Here is a 13055-nt window from a genome sequence, read left to right as displayed (position 1 = left end):
TACAATTTTGCAATCAGCTCTACACGGAGTACACGAAGTAAATAGGTTTGATTCGCCGATTTATTGTAAATGCTCAAATATTACAAAAAAAAAAAGCCAACTAAAAAGCCATATATTTCCATACACATAATAAGTTGACTGCACGTCCGATTCCAATTGTGCATAGTTTCGCGATTCTTCACATGCTGGCCTATATGGATCATATACCCTTAGCAAAGGCGCTGTTCTCGTTGGTTCCAAAACACTTTTGGGCGTTGCTATGTTTAGCAATATGGCCTTAACTTCTGAATGAGATAAATCTGGGTACATTTGTAAAATTTGGGCAACTACTCCCGTCACATGTGGTGCAGCCATGGATGTTCCAGAATCATATCCAAGAGAAGAATCTCCCATCGCATTCAACGACAGAATTTTTTCTCCAGGCGCATAAATAGTCACACAATGGCCCCAATTTGAATAAGGAGACAGATGATCCATAGAATCAACGGAACCGACTGAAATCACATCCAAATTACTCGATGGCGATCCGTTACACGCATCTAAATAGTCGTTTCCTGCTGCTGTTACCACCGTCATACCAGAAGCCATTAAGCGGTCCATGCAAAAATTCACAAGATGAGATCGGGCGCTACCTAATGAAAGGTGAGCTACAGCCGGAAGCTTTCTGTTTTTCTCAAGCCAAATGATGCTCTTTAGCAAATTAAACGATCTTCCATCTCCGTCCAAATCCAGGATTTCGATACTGTGAATATAAACATTTTTTGCAACGCCATAGCTTTTAGAGCCTTGAAATTTGTCAAATACATTAGAAAAATATTCGGAGCTATCGATACCGAATGCTTATATTACGTACCAATCACTCCAGCTACATGGGTGCCATGAAGCTTTGCTTCTCTAGACGTAGGTTTATCGAATACGGAAAAGCACGTGTCGGCTCTGTTTTCGAATTCTTCGTGGGTCGTGGAAACGCCACCATCGAATACATATACGTGAACGCCTGAACCATCTAGGGTGTAGGAATATTTATGATCTAACGGTAGATACTTTTGGTCGATCCTATCCAAGTTGTAGGATGGGTACATCTGTCTTTTGCATTGAGTATTTGTAAATCGGTTTTTCCAAGATGCAACTTTCTCAGGTTTAGCAGAAGGTTCGAACATACCAGCAAAGCCAAGTGGTGATGCGTGGTTCTTCAAAGTGGGCGAGGATGCTCCAGCATGTCTTCTGGCGTTACATACGAATTCGCATTCAGAAAAATAAATCAGATCACGATACTTTTCGCTAATTCGTTCCATTTTGATTTTGTTAATCTGCACGTATAAGATATCTCCATAATCGCTAGAAGCGCCTTCGTTGTTGATGACCGATTGAATGCATCCTCCGTTCTCAACAATGTCGGTCATCATTTCTTTCATCTGAGAAATGCATGTAGAAGATTTCATAATTACAATCCAGCGGTCTTCCAGTACATGGTCATATGGAGAAAACACTTCTGGAACTGACAATTGCAACGAAGGGGCTACATGTAATAAGCAAGAGAAAAGGAAAAATATAATGTAGCCAGAGAAAATGTTACGAAGAGGAGGTATAGATATGGTCATATAGGGTGGAGATTAGATATTTACTATAAAAGGCATAAGTAAAAAGGACAATTGAAGTGCGCTCAACCTATTCTAAAGACAATTTGAACAATAACAAAAATGGAAATTTTAAGAAGCGGATAGCTGCAAAAGTCAGGAAAGGGTATTATGTCGCGCGCATCAAGGTAAAACGAGCAAAGTCACATTCGATTGAAAAAATGCCTCATAAAAAATGCAGGAAATATTTCCAAAAAACGATGGACTGCTCAGCTACGCTATTAGAAGCCACGTTTATTATATAAAGGTGCGAAGAGAGGTGTGCTTGAAAATAAAGGCGGGCCTGCTGAGCCCTTTGCGAGCTATTCAAATCTTTAGAATTTTAGGTTCGAAAATTATTTAAAACTGCAGAAGTTAACATTCACAAGTTTGATCATGCGCCTCGCGCATGATAGGTTAAACTAGCAGTTTTTTCGAAAACACAGTAAGAAAGAAATTAGTTATAATTGAGCACGCGCAAGTAATTTTTTTAAAGGATGGGGCATGAAGGGGGGGACAAGACCGAGGCTTCTTCTAAAGAACGAAAGTGAAAGCTGCGATTTTTTATTGGGATCTATGCGTGTAATTCAACCGACGTCTCAAAAGAAATCGCTTCTTCAGCTAAAATTTTTTGAATGGATTTTAAGTGGGTAGAGATTTATTATGCAATATAGTTATTTTGAGAGTTAATTCTTGTTATTTTACTTCTCTTGCCTAAAGAATGGAAGCCCGGTCTACGCAGACGAACTCAGAGGGACAAGAAGTTGTGCAAATGCCGAAGCATCAGCTTCGAATACTAGGACCGACCTTCAATCTGTTTCCATTGAATTCATTTTCTCTGAGTCGAAAAGTTGCTCAAAAGGAAAAAGACGCATTTATTTCAGCAAGGTTATCGAGAATGGAAAAGGCTTATCAAGACGAGGGGATAAGGAGGTCAGTAGAAGGCGTTGTGCTGGTCCACGACCATGGACATCCGTTTGTTTTATTTTTGAATTTAGCAGGCACGTTTTCTAAATTGTATCCTTTTTTGTAGAGGTGCTGTATTATAGGATGAGAGCCAGCCGATAGCGTTTACAAAAGATGCGGTGTTAAAACCACGCTATGCCAATGTGCTATGATTTTTGTCATATAATATATGTTTGAAATCTCGTACAAATGTTTAGGCGTCACATTTGCATGTTTTCGCTATGGGCGCTTTGGCCGGACTACAAAAAAAGTAGTGTCCTTGACTTTAAACTTTTTTTAATGCACGTTAGACCAGGTGGAAAATTGAAAACCGGAGAAGGGGAAATAGACGGCCTTAAAAGGAAGCTCAACATGAAGCTGTCTCCTGCCATTCACGGAGATAACTCCCCGGAATGGCTTATTGGCGAATTGATTAGCATTTGGTGGAGACCTAATTTCGAGACATTGTTCTATCCCTATGTTCCGCCTCATATCACAAGACCGAAAGAATGCAAAAAAATCTTCATCGTTCAATTGGCCAAGCCGTGTAATTTTGAAGCGCCTAGTAACTACGACTTAAAGGCAGTACCCTTGTTTGAATTATATGAAAACAGAGGCGAATACGGACCCATCAACGCGAGCATACCCTCCTGTCTTTCAAGGTTTAACTTTATTTTTTTGTAAAGAGCTGATGTTAAATCTAGAAAATCTTACTGGTTAAGAATTAATTGGTTAGAGCCCTTGCAATAAAACAGAGCCTATTCGACAACGCAATATTTTGTGAGCACAAAAAAACGGGTATATTGGGTAGAGTGCCCTAGAAAATAGCTTTGTATAATCAACACGCTCAAAGTGACTTTCCGAGACATGTAGAGTATATCTGTAAAGCAGTTGAACTCATTTTTTTGGTTTTTTGACAAAATCTAATAAAATCTTGAAAGAGTGTTAATATACACTCAAAACCATACGATACGGATTGAAAAACCGCTAAAAGGCTACGAAAACGAGCACTGCACTCGTCCGACTGGGGTATTGCGAGCGAAAAAAAAAGGAGATGGTGCCCCTCGTGTGGCCGAAACGACTTGCGCCAAGATGAGAAGATTAGGATAATATCAACCACGTATGCCCATTGCGGCGTTCTAGCGAAGTGAACAACAGAACGCGATATTCAAGCACATATGGTTCTAGTAGTAAACGCATCGAATAGAATAGTGACATAAATGAATTAATAGCGACACAAACCTGGCCACAGAACGCGCGCTGATAGTGTGAGGTCATGTTATTAGAACTCTGATTTAGAGAACCCATATGTATATTAAAAGCACATAAATTTTTTAGGGATTTCGAAAAATAGAGACGTTAAAAAGCGCGAGCTTGAGAACATGTAGTCTTATTTTGCACCAAACCTCGGAAAATGTGTGACAACATAAATCAAAAACAATTTTTATGAGTCGAGTTTGCGATTATTTGTCTTTGAAAACAAACTCTTCATCCTCGATATCGGCGGAATTCTTATTGTTGCCTGCTTCCAACAGTTGAGAAATAGAAACAGATGGGTCTTCGCGGACGTCTTCTTCATCCTCTTCCTGCGTGTGCTTCTGTGATTTAGCCTTCTTTTTTTTTCTTTGTATACGTTCTTTTCGTTTAATTCTACTTTCTTCTTGTTCCCTAGATAATTGTGAGCTTTTTGTGTTTTTAAGCGTTCGTTGTCTCAGTTCAAACTTGTTGAGCTCTTCAAGAATCTGGCCTTCAGATAGGGTGAGCTCTGCAGCCTAAGCATTTGAATGAAAAAGGTTTATACACTGTTCATTATAGATCGAGCTAAGCCGAAAAAATTTTAAGCTAGATAGCGCACCTGGGTCGAACTGGGGTGTTGCTGAGTCATGTATTCGGAGTATTTAACAGCTTCCTTAACAAAATCTGCGGACACTTTAACATAAGGGTTCATGCAGTGCACTTTTTTCCGAAACTAAGAGAATACGGTGATTTGGACTTAGTCAATAACTTGGAGAAGAATGGGAATTGTCAGTAGGATACATCGTACCTTTTTCTTGATTTCTGGGTGGAAGCCAGGTTTCCATTTGCCGTTTTTCCACGCTATGTATTGGCGAAAACTGAAGACATTGGGCGATGCATTGCGCTTTTCTTGTTGTTTGATGAGCTCTTGAATATACTGGGGAGGGTATTTACTGGATTTGATTCTGAAGCGACAAGGAATTACCACCAGACGTTGTAGAGCAGGTGACGAGGTTGGAGGATGAAGGGAGTGGCTGGGAGAAGAATAGGGCGTTGTCGATGATATGCAAAAATTTGAAATAGCCGTTTTTGCATGCTTCAGCATGCTGAGAAACACAAAATTATAGGCAAAAGGCCTTCCGCAGGAAAAGAAAAAGATATGAGTTGAGACAAGAATACCAAAAATAATCTTTCAGCGTGTGCAAAGAAACGCCGTCCTATGTTTCCGCGGCATATAATTTTCAAGGTTAAAAAAAGTTTTTCGAAATGCATTTATATTGCATTTCCTATGAAAAATTGACACAATGTTTTTTGCAAGCGTAGCTGTACTAATTGCTGAACCACGACGAAGGCGAGTGCTATTTCTGTGTATGTTGTATCCTGCGTTACGTCATTAGGTTGCTGTTCTTGAGGCCTCTGTCGTCCTGACGAGCGTCGGGATAATTTCGCGCTCTTCTTTGTGCGATTGTAATTTACCAATCCCTCGGAACTTTGAAATGTGCTCGGCTGAGGCCCAGACTAGAGCGCACGCACTTACCGCGGCCGTTTATCAGAAATTTTGGAAATAGGCAGAGCGTGGAGTTGATCATGTGTTTGAAACCAAATGTTTTCTTAGTTCATCATGGATGGTGGCTTGAACTGGCAGGCTTTGGCAGACAGTCTTGAGCCTGATTTAAAGGGCAATGTAAAGCAGCTCGAAAAAGGAAAATCATTGTTTTTTAAGGATAGACACAAAGAAAAAAAATCAAAAAAAAATGATGAGCCTTTGAAACAATGGAGAATTAAAGAAAGGGTACGTGCGAGAGAGACCTTAGGGGCGCCTTTAATGAAGCACTGAACATTTGTTTCCTCGATTAGAAAAAAACGGTCAATGTAGCGCTAGTGGTGTGTCTGAACATAGGAGTGGACCCGCCAGACGTCATCAAAGTGGCCCCGTGTGCGAGATTGGAATGTTGGATTGACCCGCAGTCTATGTCGCCGCAAAAGGCAGCGGATTCGATAGGAAAATCGCTTCAGCAGCAATATGAAAGGTGGCAACCGCGAGTATGTTATACGTTAGATGTGTACCGGCGCGTGTATGCGAATATTTGCGTACACCATAGGTGATGAGTGTTAGTTTGTGTCAACGGGGGGGGGGGAACAGAGAGACCTGACGTTCTGTGTTTTTACAAACTCGTCAAAGGCCTTGTACAAGCTTTGCTTCGACCCGACAGTTGAAGTGGTAAAAAAATTGTGTATGACGATGCGTCGAAACACCAGAGACGAGAGGATTTTGTTTCATTACAACGGCCATGGCGTCCCGAAGCCGACGGACAACGGTGAGATATGGGTGTTTAACAAGGACTTTACTCAGTATATTCCGCTGTCTCTGTACGATCTGCAGCAATGGCTCGGGAGTTCGACCATATGCGTGTTCGAATGCAGCAGTGCTGGCACGGCTGTGAAATGGTTTGAAAAGTTTTTAGAACAGCGACAGCAAGAGCGAGAGCGAATAGGCAGACAGGAGAAAGGAGCGAATTTAGGTCAGGTTCAAGAAGACCATATCTTGTTGGCGGCATGCGGGGTGAACGAGACGCTGCCGATAAATGCGGCATTGCCCGCCGACATGTTCACGTCGTGCCTGACGACACCGATCAAAATGGCGCTGAGGTGGGCGCTTATGAATACGATCTTGTTAGACATATCTCCGGCGCTGATAGATCAAATACCGGGAAAGTTGAATGACCGAAGGACACCTTTGGGTGAGTTGAACTGGATATTCACCGCGGTCACCGATACGATAGCATGGACTGTCTTGCCGAAGCACTTGTTTCAGAAGCTGTTTAGACAGGATCTGCTGGTAGCCTGCCTGTTTCGCAACTTTTTGTTAGCAGAACGGATTATGCCCCCTTGCAGATGCACCCCGATTTCGGTGCCGAAGTTGCCGCCGACCTACAACCATTCGATGTGGCTGGCGTGGGATTTGGCCGTGGACAGTTGTTTGTCTAAATTGTCTAAACATAATGCTGGCTATCAGAACGGTGTGAATAATGATTTTAAACACTACAGCTTTTTTTCTGACCAGCTCACAGCATTCGAAGTATGGATGAAGTTCGGATCGCAGGATCGGGGATCTCCGGAGCAGTTGCCGATTGTCTTGCAGGTATTGTTGTCTCAACAACATCGACTGAGAGCGCTTAAGCTGCTGGGGCAGTTTTTGGATTTGGGCTCGTGGGCCGTCAACCAAGGGCTGTGTGTAGGTATTTTTCCCTATGTATTGAAATTGCTGAAGTCTCCAGCCCCGGAATTGGTGGAGACGCTGGTTTTTATTTGGGCTAAAATTTTGGCAGTGGACAAAACGTGTCAGGTAGATTTGGCTAAAGAGGACGGTCATATTTATTTTTTGAAAGTGCTGGAAAATCCAAAATCCCCCCCTGCACAACGCGTTCAGTCTGAATTCATATTGTCGGTGATTTGCAATCAAAATCGGCTGGGCCAGAGTTTATGTTTGAATAGCAACTTGATGCAGCTATGTTTGAATCAGCTTTCCCACGAAGACCCGGAGGTGCGAAAGTGGGCCGTGTTTTGTTTGTCGAAGTTTTGGGAGAGCTACGACGACGCACAAGAAATGGTCACCAAAGAATCGGCGTGCGAAAAGCTCTCGTTGCTACTGACGGATCCAATTCCAGAAGTCCGAGCTGCCATAGTCTATGCATTCGGAACTTTTTTAAAGAGAGAGAAGGAGGGGTCCAATATTAAGACTTTACCAAACAATTTCGGTATTTTGTTGCTGAGGTTGGCGCTAAATATGTCTGTGGCGATAGTTGACGCGAGTCCACTTGTAAGGGCGGAGCTCACCATTGCCTTGGCGCGCTTTGTAGATATTTGCGCGGAGCCTTTTCTGGAGCTACTGAACCAATTCAAGGTAATTTCTCTTCAAAGACTGGAATTGAAGGAGAGAGATCTGTGCGGCAGTTCCGGTTCGACAACCCCGCTACCAACGGGCACGTGGGAGAACATGAGGAGTGCGCATGAGTACAACCTCGGCAAGAGAGTCGACGAGGGCGAGACGAATGCACACCAGCTGACTCCATCTAAAAAGCGGGTTGGATCATCCGTCTCCAAGGATGGTGAACTGGATCAGAGGCAGGTGGTGGACCCTGGATTGCCTCTTCCCCAAGAGCCCAGGCAATTCGAAGGGATGGCAAACAGGGAATCGTACACTAAGAAGGTCGATGCAGAGCTAACTGGCTTGTTGGACTATCGTTCCGGAATCTACGAGTTCATATGGAAGGTGATACGATCACTGGCGATAGATCCATGCTCAGAGGTTTCGAAAGTAGCACAGCACTTGGTTGACTCGATTCAACAAGCAGCGAAACAGTACAAAAACCTGGGTAACCACTTGCACCAGGAATACCTCGAAAAAAGTACTGCGTACAACGGTAGTACTGAAGATAAGAGAGCTAGTTGGACCGCATCATCTGTTAAGTCCTACGACGAGACAGGGGACAGACAACGAGCCGACTCGACTCGCCGAAACTCATCTGGCGGCGAATCATCAAGGGGAGACACAAAGCCGCCTGATCAGTCGCCTGACCAAGAAACGATTTTACCGACAGTCTTACAGAATCGCCATCAATCTGGTGCACCATCTGTGGACCAATCAGATCCAACCAGCTCTAACGCTACTACCAACATTTCGAACGTCCCCGTATTCAATACTACCGCCTCTGCTCATAAGTCTACTTCGAACCAGCCCAAGAATTCCGCGAACGTACCATGCAGCGCCAGTCAAAAGAACACCAACCCGAACTCTAAAATCTCTACATTGACGTCGTTCTTGTCTAAGACCCTAAGCACGCATTTGATAACGACACCTCAGACTTCTCCGCCGACTCATACATCTCTTCCGTGTACATCAAGTAGACTTGCAGCTGCTAACCAGCCGAATTCGGCGCCATCTCCAGCCAACGTGAACTTATTTGAACCTGAGACTGGTCCCTCGGAAGATCCCGGCAACTCGGACAATTTTTCGTCTATTCAGGCTCAGCTGCATGCCAGTTTGTCCGAAGACCCGCTGATCTATTCGACACTATACGACGAAGCGTGTACTTATTTCTCCTATCCCCTTATGCGCTCGCAAGAAGACGATGAAATGTCGCCTGACGTGTCCGAACGTTGGTGGAAACGGCAGTGCAACGAATACTTGATGAACGAAGTCGAAGAGTGGATCAGTTCCCAGGCGGCCGTGTTGAACACCAAAAAACTGGAAACGGAGGTTACCATCCTGGAAAACGAATCGGCTATACGAACGCTTGCCTTCAACTCGTTCGAACCCATTATTTGCGTTGCAGACGACACGGCTAATGTAGTTTTATGGAACTGGGTGCAGGGAAACAAGATGGCGGTCATCAACAATCATAAAAACCAAGCAAAAATCACTTCGCTAAACTTTCTGAATGAACAAGAGGTTCCACTTATAGCTGTAGGTTCAGGTATGCTTACCATGAGGGTGAAAGGGGTTCGATACCACTATCCGCTGCAGATACAACCCAATACGTGTTTTTTTGCGTTGGCCGCTCTGGTATCTTCGTAAAACGTCAAAATATTGGGGAGAATTCAAATAAGAAAAACGCTTGATTTTATATATTTCATTTTTACCGTTTATTGACATATTTTTTTGTGTTTAGATGACGGCGTTGTTCGAATCTGGGACAACATTTACTCCAACAGCCGCCTGGTGACGGCCTGGCGCGTTTTAATGAATGCATCCCCGGTTTCCACATCATCTCCCATATCGCTAGTGCTTGAGTGGCAGCAACAAAATGAACGGCTACTGGCGTCTGGAAATACCAACTTAATTCGCGTTTGGGATCTTGATCATGAGCTAAGTATTCAGGACGTTCCCACTAATAGCGAGTTTCCATTGACTTGCATGACAAGCGACAAAAATACGTCTAAAGGAACGACGGTTATGACCGGATTCGAAGATGGCTCGATAAGGTTCTTCGATTTACGACAACCTACCTACTCTGCGCCAATCGCTGTCTATAGTGAGCATCAAAGCCGAATCATAAACATCTCTGCTCCAAAATCTACCAACGGGATCGTTATTTCTGGCTCAAGCAACGGTATAATCAAGTTTTGGGACCAAAGTGGAGCATCCGAGACCAGCCAACGAACCATCTCCAGTTTCTCATCCTCTTCAACAATGGTCGCTTTTTCCGTTTATGAGCAGGCATCTATAATGGCTGTAGGCGTACATGATCAACGAGTTAAAATTATGAATTTTATAGGGAACGAGCTGTCCGTTATCAAATACCACGATGGGTTTTTGAGACAGAGGATAGGACCCATCACGTCTATGACGTTTCATCCTTATAGCGCATTGTTAGCGGTTGGAGCCAGCGATTCATTGGTATCGATATATGCAGGTGAACATATTAAAGTTAACCCAGCTCAGTGACGAGGTATTTTTGTCTAGCATAATCTGCCACCAGCAAACGTTATAAACATCTCTGTATTCGTTGTTTGAAAGAGCATGTAAATGCTCTAAATGTTCATGAAATAATTCTATAATCAACTTTGTGTTGTTTTTTTTTGAATTTATTCAATACAGTTCAAACAGGTAAAACAATTTTTTTCTTACTCTTTTTCTCTCTTCCCGTTTCCCAGAAAGGTCACAGCGTCATTAGGTGTTCAATTTTTATCAGAATGCAAACGTATGAATAAAAAAGGCTGTGCATTATATTATTTTCCTTACATAATCCCGAGATTCAAAACCCTTTAATCTAAAAAATTATAAACAATTTGTTGGAAAGTGAACTCTCTCTCGTAGATACCAAGGATGATATTCTAAAAATTCGCGAATCGTACAACAGTTTGCTTATGTCACTGATTGAAAAGAACAATCTTCGAGAAACTGAAGCCAAAGACAAATTGGCTGAGATGGAATTAAATTCTCTAGAACTTAAAAATTCTCTTAAAGCCTATGACAACGTTGAATACGAATATTTTTCGGCTATGAAACTGCTGTTGGTGTCTAAAAAGGTACGGTCTCAGGTGAATTGAACCGATAAACCATCAGAGAAGCCTTGTGAAAAACACTCGTACTATGCAATCTGAGATAATACACACATATCATACTTACTCAACATTGAATGTTCTTCTTGTGTGATCTCCGCACTAGAACGAAGAAAAACTTTTGCACGAATTGCAAGAAAAAAATAAAACTATAACCGTACTCAAAAACGATTACCAAGCTATAACTCAGCTAACCGAAAAAAAGTTGGCCAAGTCTGAAAGAGATGCCGAAAAACTGAAAGAAAAGCACGACACTGAAATATTGAATTTAAAAGCTAGAATAGCTGAATATGAAGTTAAGGTACAATGTTTACAAAAGGCACTAGAAATAAAAGAAAAGGAAATTGAGCGGCTAAGTGCAACACGCAGTGCACGTTAAAAGAATATATGAAGTTTATGTGCAGTTGTAGCCACGAGAAATTTTCTGCAGAGGCGTTCGTAGACGTTATCATTGTATCATACGTGTTTACTATTAGGTCTACTCAAAAATCTGAGGGGCCTAGCGAAGACAAGTCCTAGACTGTTCAAGAGTGTATGGAAAAGTTCGAAAATGAGAACTGAAGACGACATGAACTAGTGTGATGATAGCAAGTAACAAAAATTGAAAAAATCTTAGCAAAAGTTAAATAATTGTCTGAGGTCCACCAACAGAGAGAGATAAGGTAGAAAGAATCCTGTTTTGCTTATTTTTAAAAAAATTTTAAGAGCGTTTTTTCAGACTTGGCTAAGATATCATGGGGTTCAGTTGGCAAAAAACTTTTTTTTTGACTATATTAATTTTGTCAATTGCCTGCAATGTCATTTTTCTGTGTAATAAATCTATTCGAGATCAGATTTTCTCTTACCCTACTAAGTTAACCAAGATGGCCGCCAACCCAAAGGTTTTTTTTGATATCGAGATTGACGGTAAAAGTGCTGGACGCATCGTCTTTGAGGTATGCTCGTCGATCGAAAAAGTAATTCAAAGTTGAGTTACTATGAATAGCATTAAGCCACTGTTAGGGCGCCTGTAGTCAGTAAGAAAAAGCTCTAAATGATCCGTCAATATTATCATCACGAATTTTTTCACGTTGAAAAAGACGATCTTTCTTATCTGAGGTTACTGACTATTTGCCTTAATCTAATGCTGAAAGCTCTTTGCTGATCGAGTGCCGAGAACAGCCGAAAATTTCCGTGCCCTATGCACAGGTAAGTATAGCTAAGGAAGCGATCAAATCATGTGTAAAATATATTTGTCGGGATATTCTAAAGCCATAAAATAATTGAAGTCGCACGCATAGTGTTATATTTTATCCGCGTCTTCGTAAAATACGTTAAGATGTTCTTTATGTGTTCGAGGCTTTCTAACCTTAGCAACTTTTTGCTGCTTTTATAGGTGAAGCAGGAGTCGGCAAAGAAGGTCGCCCTCTACATTACAAAAATTCTAAATTTCACCGAGTATGTTATGCAAACTGCAAACCGTGTATGACCGTTTTGTACGCAATTGATTCTAACATCTTCTTGTATAGGTCATTCCCAACTTTATGATACAAGGCGGTGATTTCACCAGGGGAGATGGAACAGGCGGTGAATCTATCTATGGTAAAAAGTTTGAGGATGAGAACTTCTCTCTGACTCACAACAAGCCTGGTCTGCTTTCTATGGCAAACTCCGGAAGAAACACCAACGGATCACGTAAGAAATCTGAGACCGTTTTTAAAATATATGTATATTATCTATAACTGACGCCCTTTAAGAATTCTTTATCACCACTGTTGTGACATCGTGGCTGGATGGGAAACACGTTGTTTTTGGACAAGTGGTATCCGGAATGGACGTAGTGAAGAAGATCGAATCTAAGGGAACTCAATCCGGAGATCCGAAAGCAGTAATCGTAATTGCAGACTGTGGGCGTATGTATCAGAGCAAAGGGGGGTTAGAGAACATATACACTTCGATGTATGTAACTAACGCTTTTTTCAGAACTTTAAGTTTTATTAGCCATGTGTTTTTTGAGCATTTTAATAAAAAGATTCAAGTCGTCCAGTTTTAGTTCATTTTAATTCGAACGTTGTATTAAGTCATTTCTGGTTTTCTTCATTCTAGAAACTATAGCACTAGAAGGCGACATTCTGCATCACATCAAACACAGAGTTTAATTTGATATTCATATCAATAATCAGCCATTCGGAGATGTTCCTTTCGAATAGGACA

The 13055-nt window shown here is 41.9% G+C and overlaps 5 protein-coding genes across 6 annotated transcripts; 3 read left to right on the top strand and 2 right to left on the bottom strand.

The window, feature by feature from the left end:
* Positions 1-60: 60 nt before the first annotated feature.
* Positions 61-1601, bottom strand: LOC126319883 (extracellular serine proteinase-like). Its single transcript, XM_049993582.1, has 2 exons — positions 854-1601; positions 61-785 (listed from the first exon to the last, which is right to left on the bottom strand). Exons 1-2 carry the CDS (start codon positions 1599-1601, stop codon positions 61-63), a joined length of 1473 nt encoding a protein of 490 aa, XP_049849539.1.
* Positions 1602-2338: 737 nt separating this feature from the next.
* On the top strand, positions 2339-3263 carry LOC126319881 (uncharacterized). The gene is made up of 2 exons (XM_049993579.1): positions 2339-2633; positions 2873-3263. Exons 1-2 carry the CDS (start codon positions 2389-2391, stop codon positions 3243-3245), a joined length of 618 nt encoding a protein of 205 aa, XP_049849536.1. The 5' UTR covers positions 2339-2388; the 3' UTR covers positions 3246-3263.
* A 761-nt stretch (positions 3264-4024) lies between these two features.
* Positions 4025-4947, bottom strand: LOC126319880 (uncharacterized). Its single transcript, XM_049993578.1, has 3 exons — positions 4606-4947; positions 4417-4530; positions 4025-4333 (listed from the first exon to the last, which is right to left on the bottom strand). Exons 1-3 carry the CDS (start codon positions 4900-4902, stop codon positions 4025-4027), a joined length of 720 nt encoding a protein of 239 aa, XP_049849535.1. The 5' UTR covers positions 4903-4947.
* A 148-nt stretch (positions 4948-5095) lies between these two features.
* LOC126319879 (protein raptor homolog) lies at positions 5096-10362 on the top strand. Of its 2 annotated transcripts, XM_049993576.1 has the most exons (5): positions 5096-5165; positions 5351-5589; positions 5655-5840; positions 5980-9274; positions 9470-10362. In XM_049993576.1, exons 2-5 carry the CDS (start codon positions 5419-5421, stop codon positions 10243-10245), a joined length of 4428 nt encoding a protein of 1475 aa, XP_049849533.1. In that variant the 5' UTR covers positions 5096-5165; positions 5351-5418; the 3' UTR covers positions 10246-10362. The 2 variants fall into 2 exon arrangements, with proteins under 2 accessions (XP_049849533.1, XP_049849534.1); XM_049993577.1 differs by lacking the exons at positions 5096-5165; positions 5351-5589 and having other exon boundaries at positions 5797-5827.
* Positions 10363-10426: 64 nt separating this feature from the next.
* On the top strand, positions 10427-12904 carry LOC126319878 (uncharacterized). The gene is made up of 8 exons (XM_049993575.1): positions 10427-10501; positions 10601-10829; positions 10969-11797; positions 11996-12050; positions 12238-12299; positions 12371-12536; positions 12599-12754; positions 12825-12904. The coding sequence occupies exons 3-8, from the start codon at positions 11597-11599 to the stop codon at positions 12830-12832; spliced, it is 648 nt and encodes a 215-aa protein (XP_049849532.1). The 5' UTR covers positions 10427-10501; positions 10601-10829; positions 10969-11596; the 3' UTR covers positions 12833-12904.
* The last annotated feature ends 151 nt before the right edge of the window (positions 12905-13055 follow it).

Source organism: Schistocerca gregaria, unplaced genomic scaffold (assembly GCF_023897955.1).
Source record: "Schistocerca gregaria isolate iqSchGreg1 unplaced genomic scaffold, iqSchGreg1.2 ptg000691l, whole genome shotgun sequence".
Classification (NCBI taxonomy): domain Eukaryota; kingdom Metazoa; phylum Arthropoda; class Insecta; order Orthoptera; family Acrididae; genus Schistocerca; species Schistocerca gregaria.
This window is presented reverse-complemented; position numbering and strand designations above follow the sequence as displayed.

Bases quoted from the DNA above. Each gene is read 5' to 3' on its own strand.
- LOC126319879 (XM_049993576.1), top strand. From the start codon at position 5,419: ATGGATGGTGGCTTGAACTGGCAGGCTTTGGCAGACAGTCTTGAGCCT. The intron at 5,841-5,979 runs GTATGTTATACG...AACTCGTCAAAG, and splicing joins ATGAAAGGTGGCAACCGCGA to GCCTTGTACAAGCTTTGCTT. The intron at 9,275-9,469 runs GTATGCTTACCA...TTTTGTGTTTAG, and splicing joins ACTTATAGCTGTAGGTTCAG to ATGACGGCGTTGTTCGAATC.
- LOC126319880 (XM_049993578.1), bottom strand. From the start codon at position 4,902: ATGCTGAAGCATGCAAAAACGGCTATTTCAAATTTTTGCATATCATCG. The intron at 4,531-4,605 runs GTACGATGTATC...GTATTCTCTTAG, and splicing joins ACCCAGAAATCAAGAAAAAG to TTTCGGAAAAAAGTGCACTG. The intron at 4,334-4,416 runs GTGCGCTATCTA...TCAAATGCTTAG, and splicing joins AACACCCCAGTTCGACCCAG to GCTGCAGAGCTCACCCTATC.
- LOC126319881 (XM_049993579.1), top strand. From the start codon at position 2,389: ATGCCGAAGCATCAGCTTCGAATACTAGGACCGACCTTCAATCTGTTT. The intron at 2,634-2,872 runs GTATCCTTTTTT...AATGCACGTTAG, and splicing joins GCAGGCACGTTTTCTAAATT to ACCAGGTGGAAAATTGAAAA.
- LOC126319878 (XM_049993575.1), top strand. From the start codon at position 11,597: ATGGGGTTCAGTTGGCAAAAAACTTTTTTTTTGACTATATTAATTTTG. The intron at 11,798-11,995 runs GTATGCTCGTCG...TAATGCTGAAAG, and splicing joins CTGGACGCATCGTCTTTGAG to CTCTTTGCTGATCGAGTGCC. The intron at 12,537-12,598 runs GTAAGAAATCTG...ACGCCCTTTAAG, and splicing joins AAGAAACACCAACGGATCAC to AATTCTTTATCACCACTGTT.
- LOC126319883 (XM_049993582.1), bottom strand. From the start codon at position 1,601: ATGACCATATCTATACCTCCTCTTCGTAACATTTTCTCTGGCTACATT. The intron at 786-853 runs GTACGTAATATA...ACAAATTTCAAG, and splicing joins CCATGTAGCTGGAGTGATTG to GCTCTAAAAGCTATGGCGTT.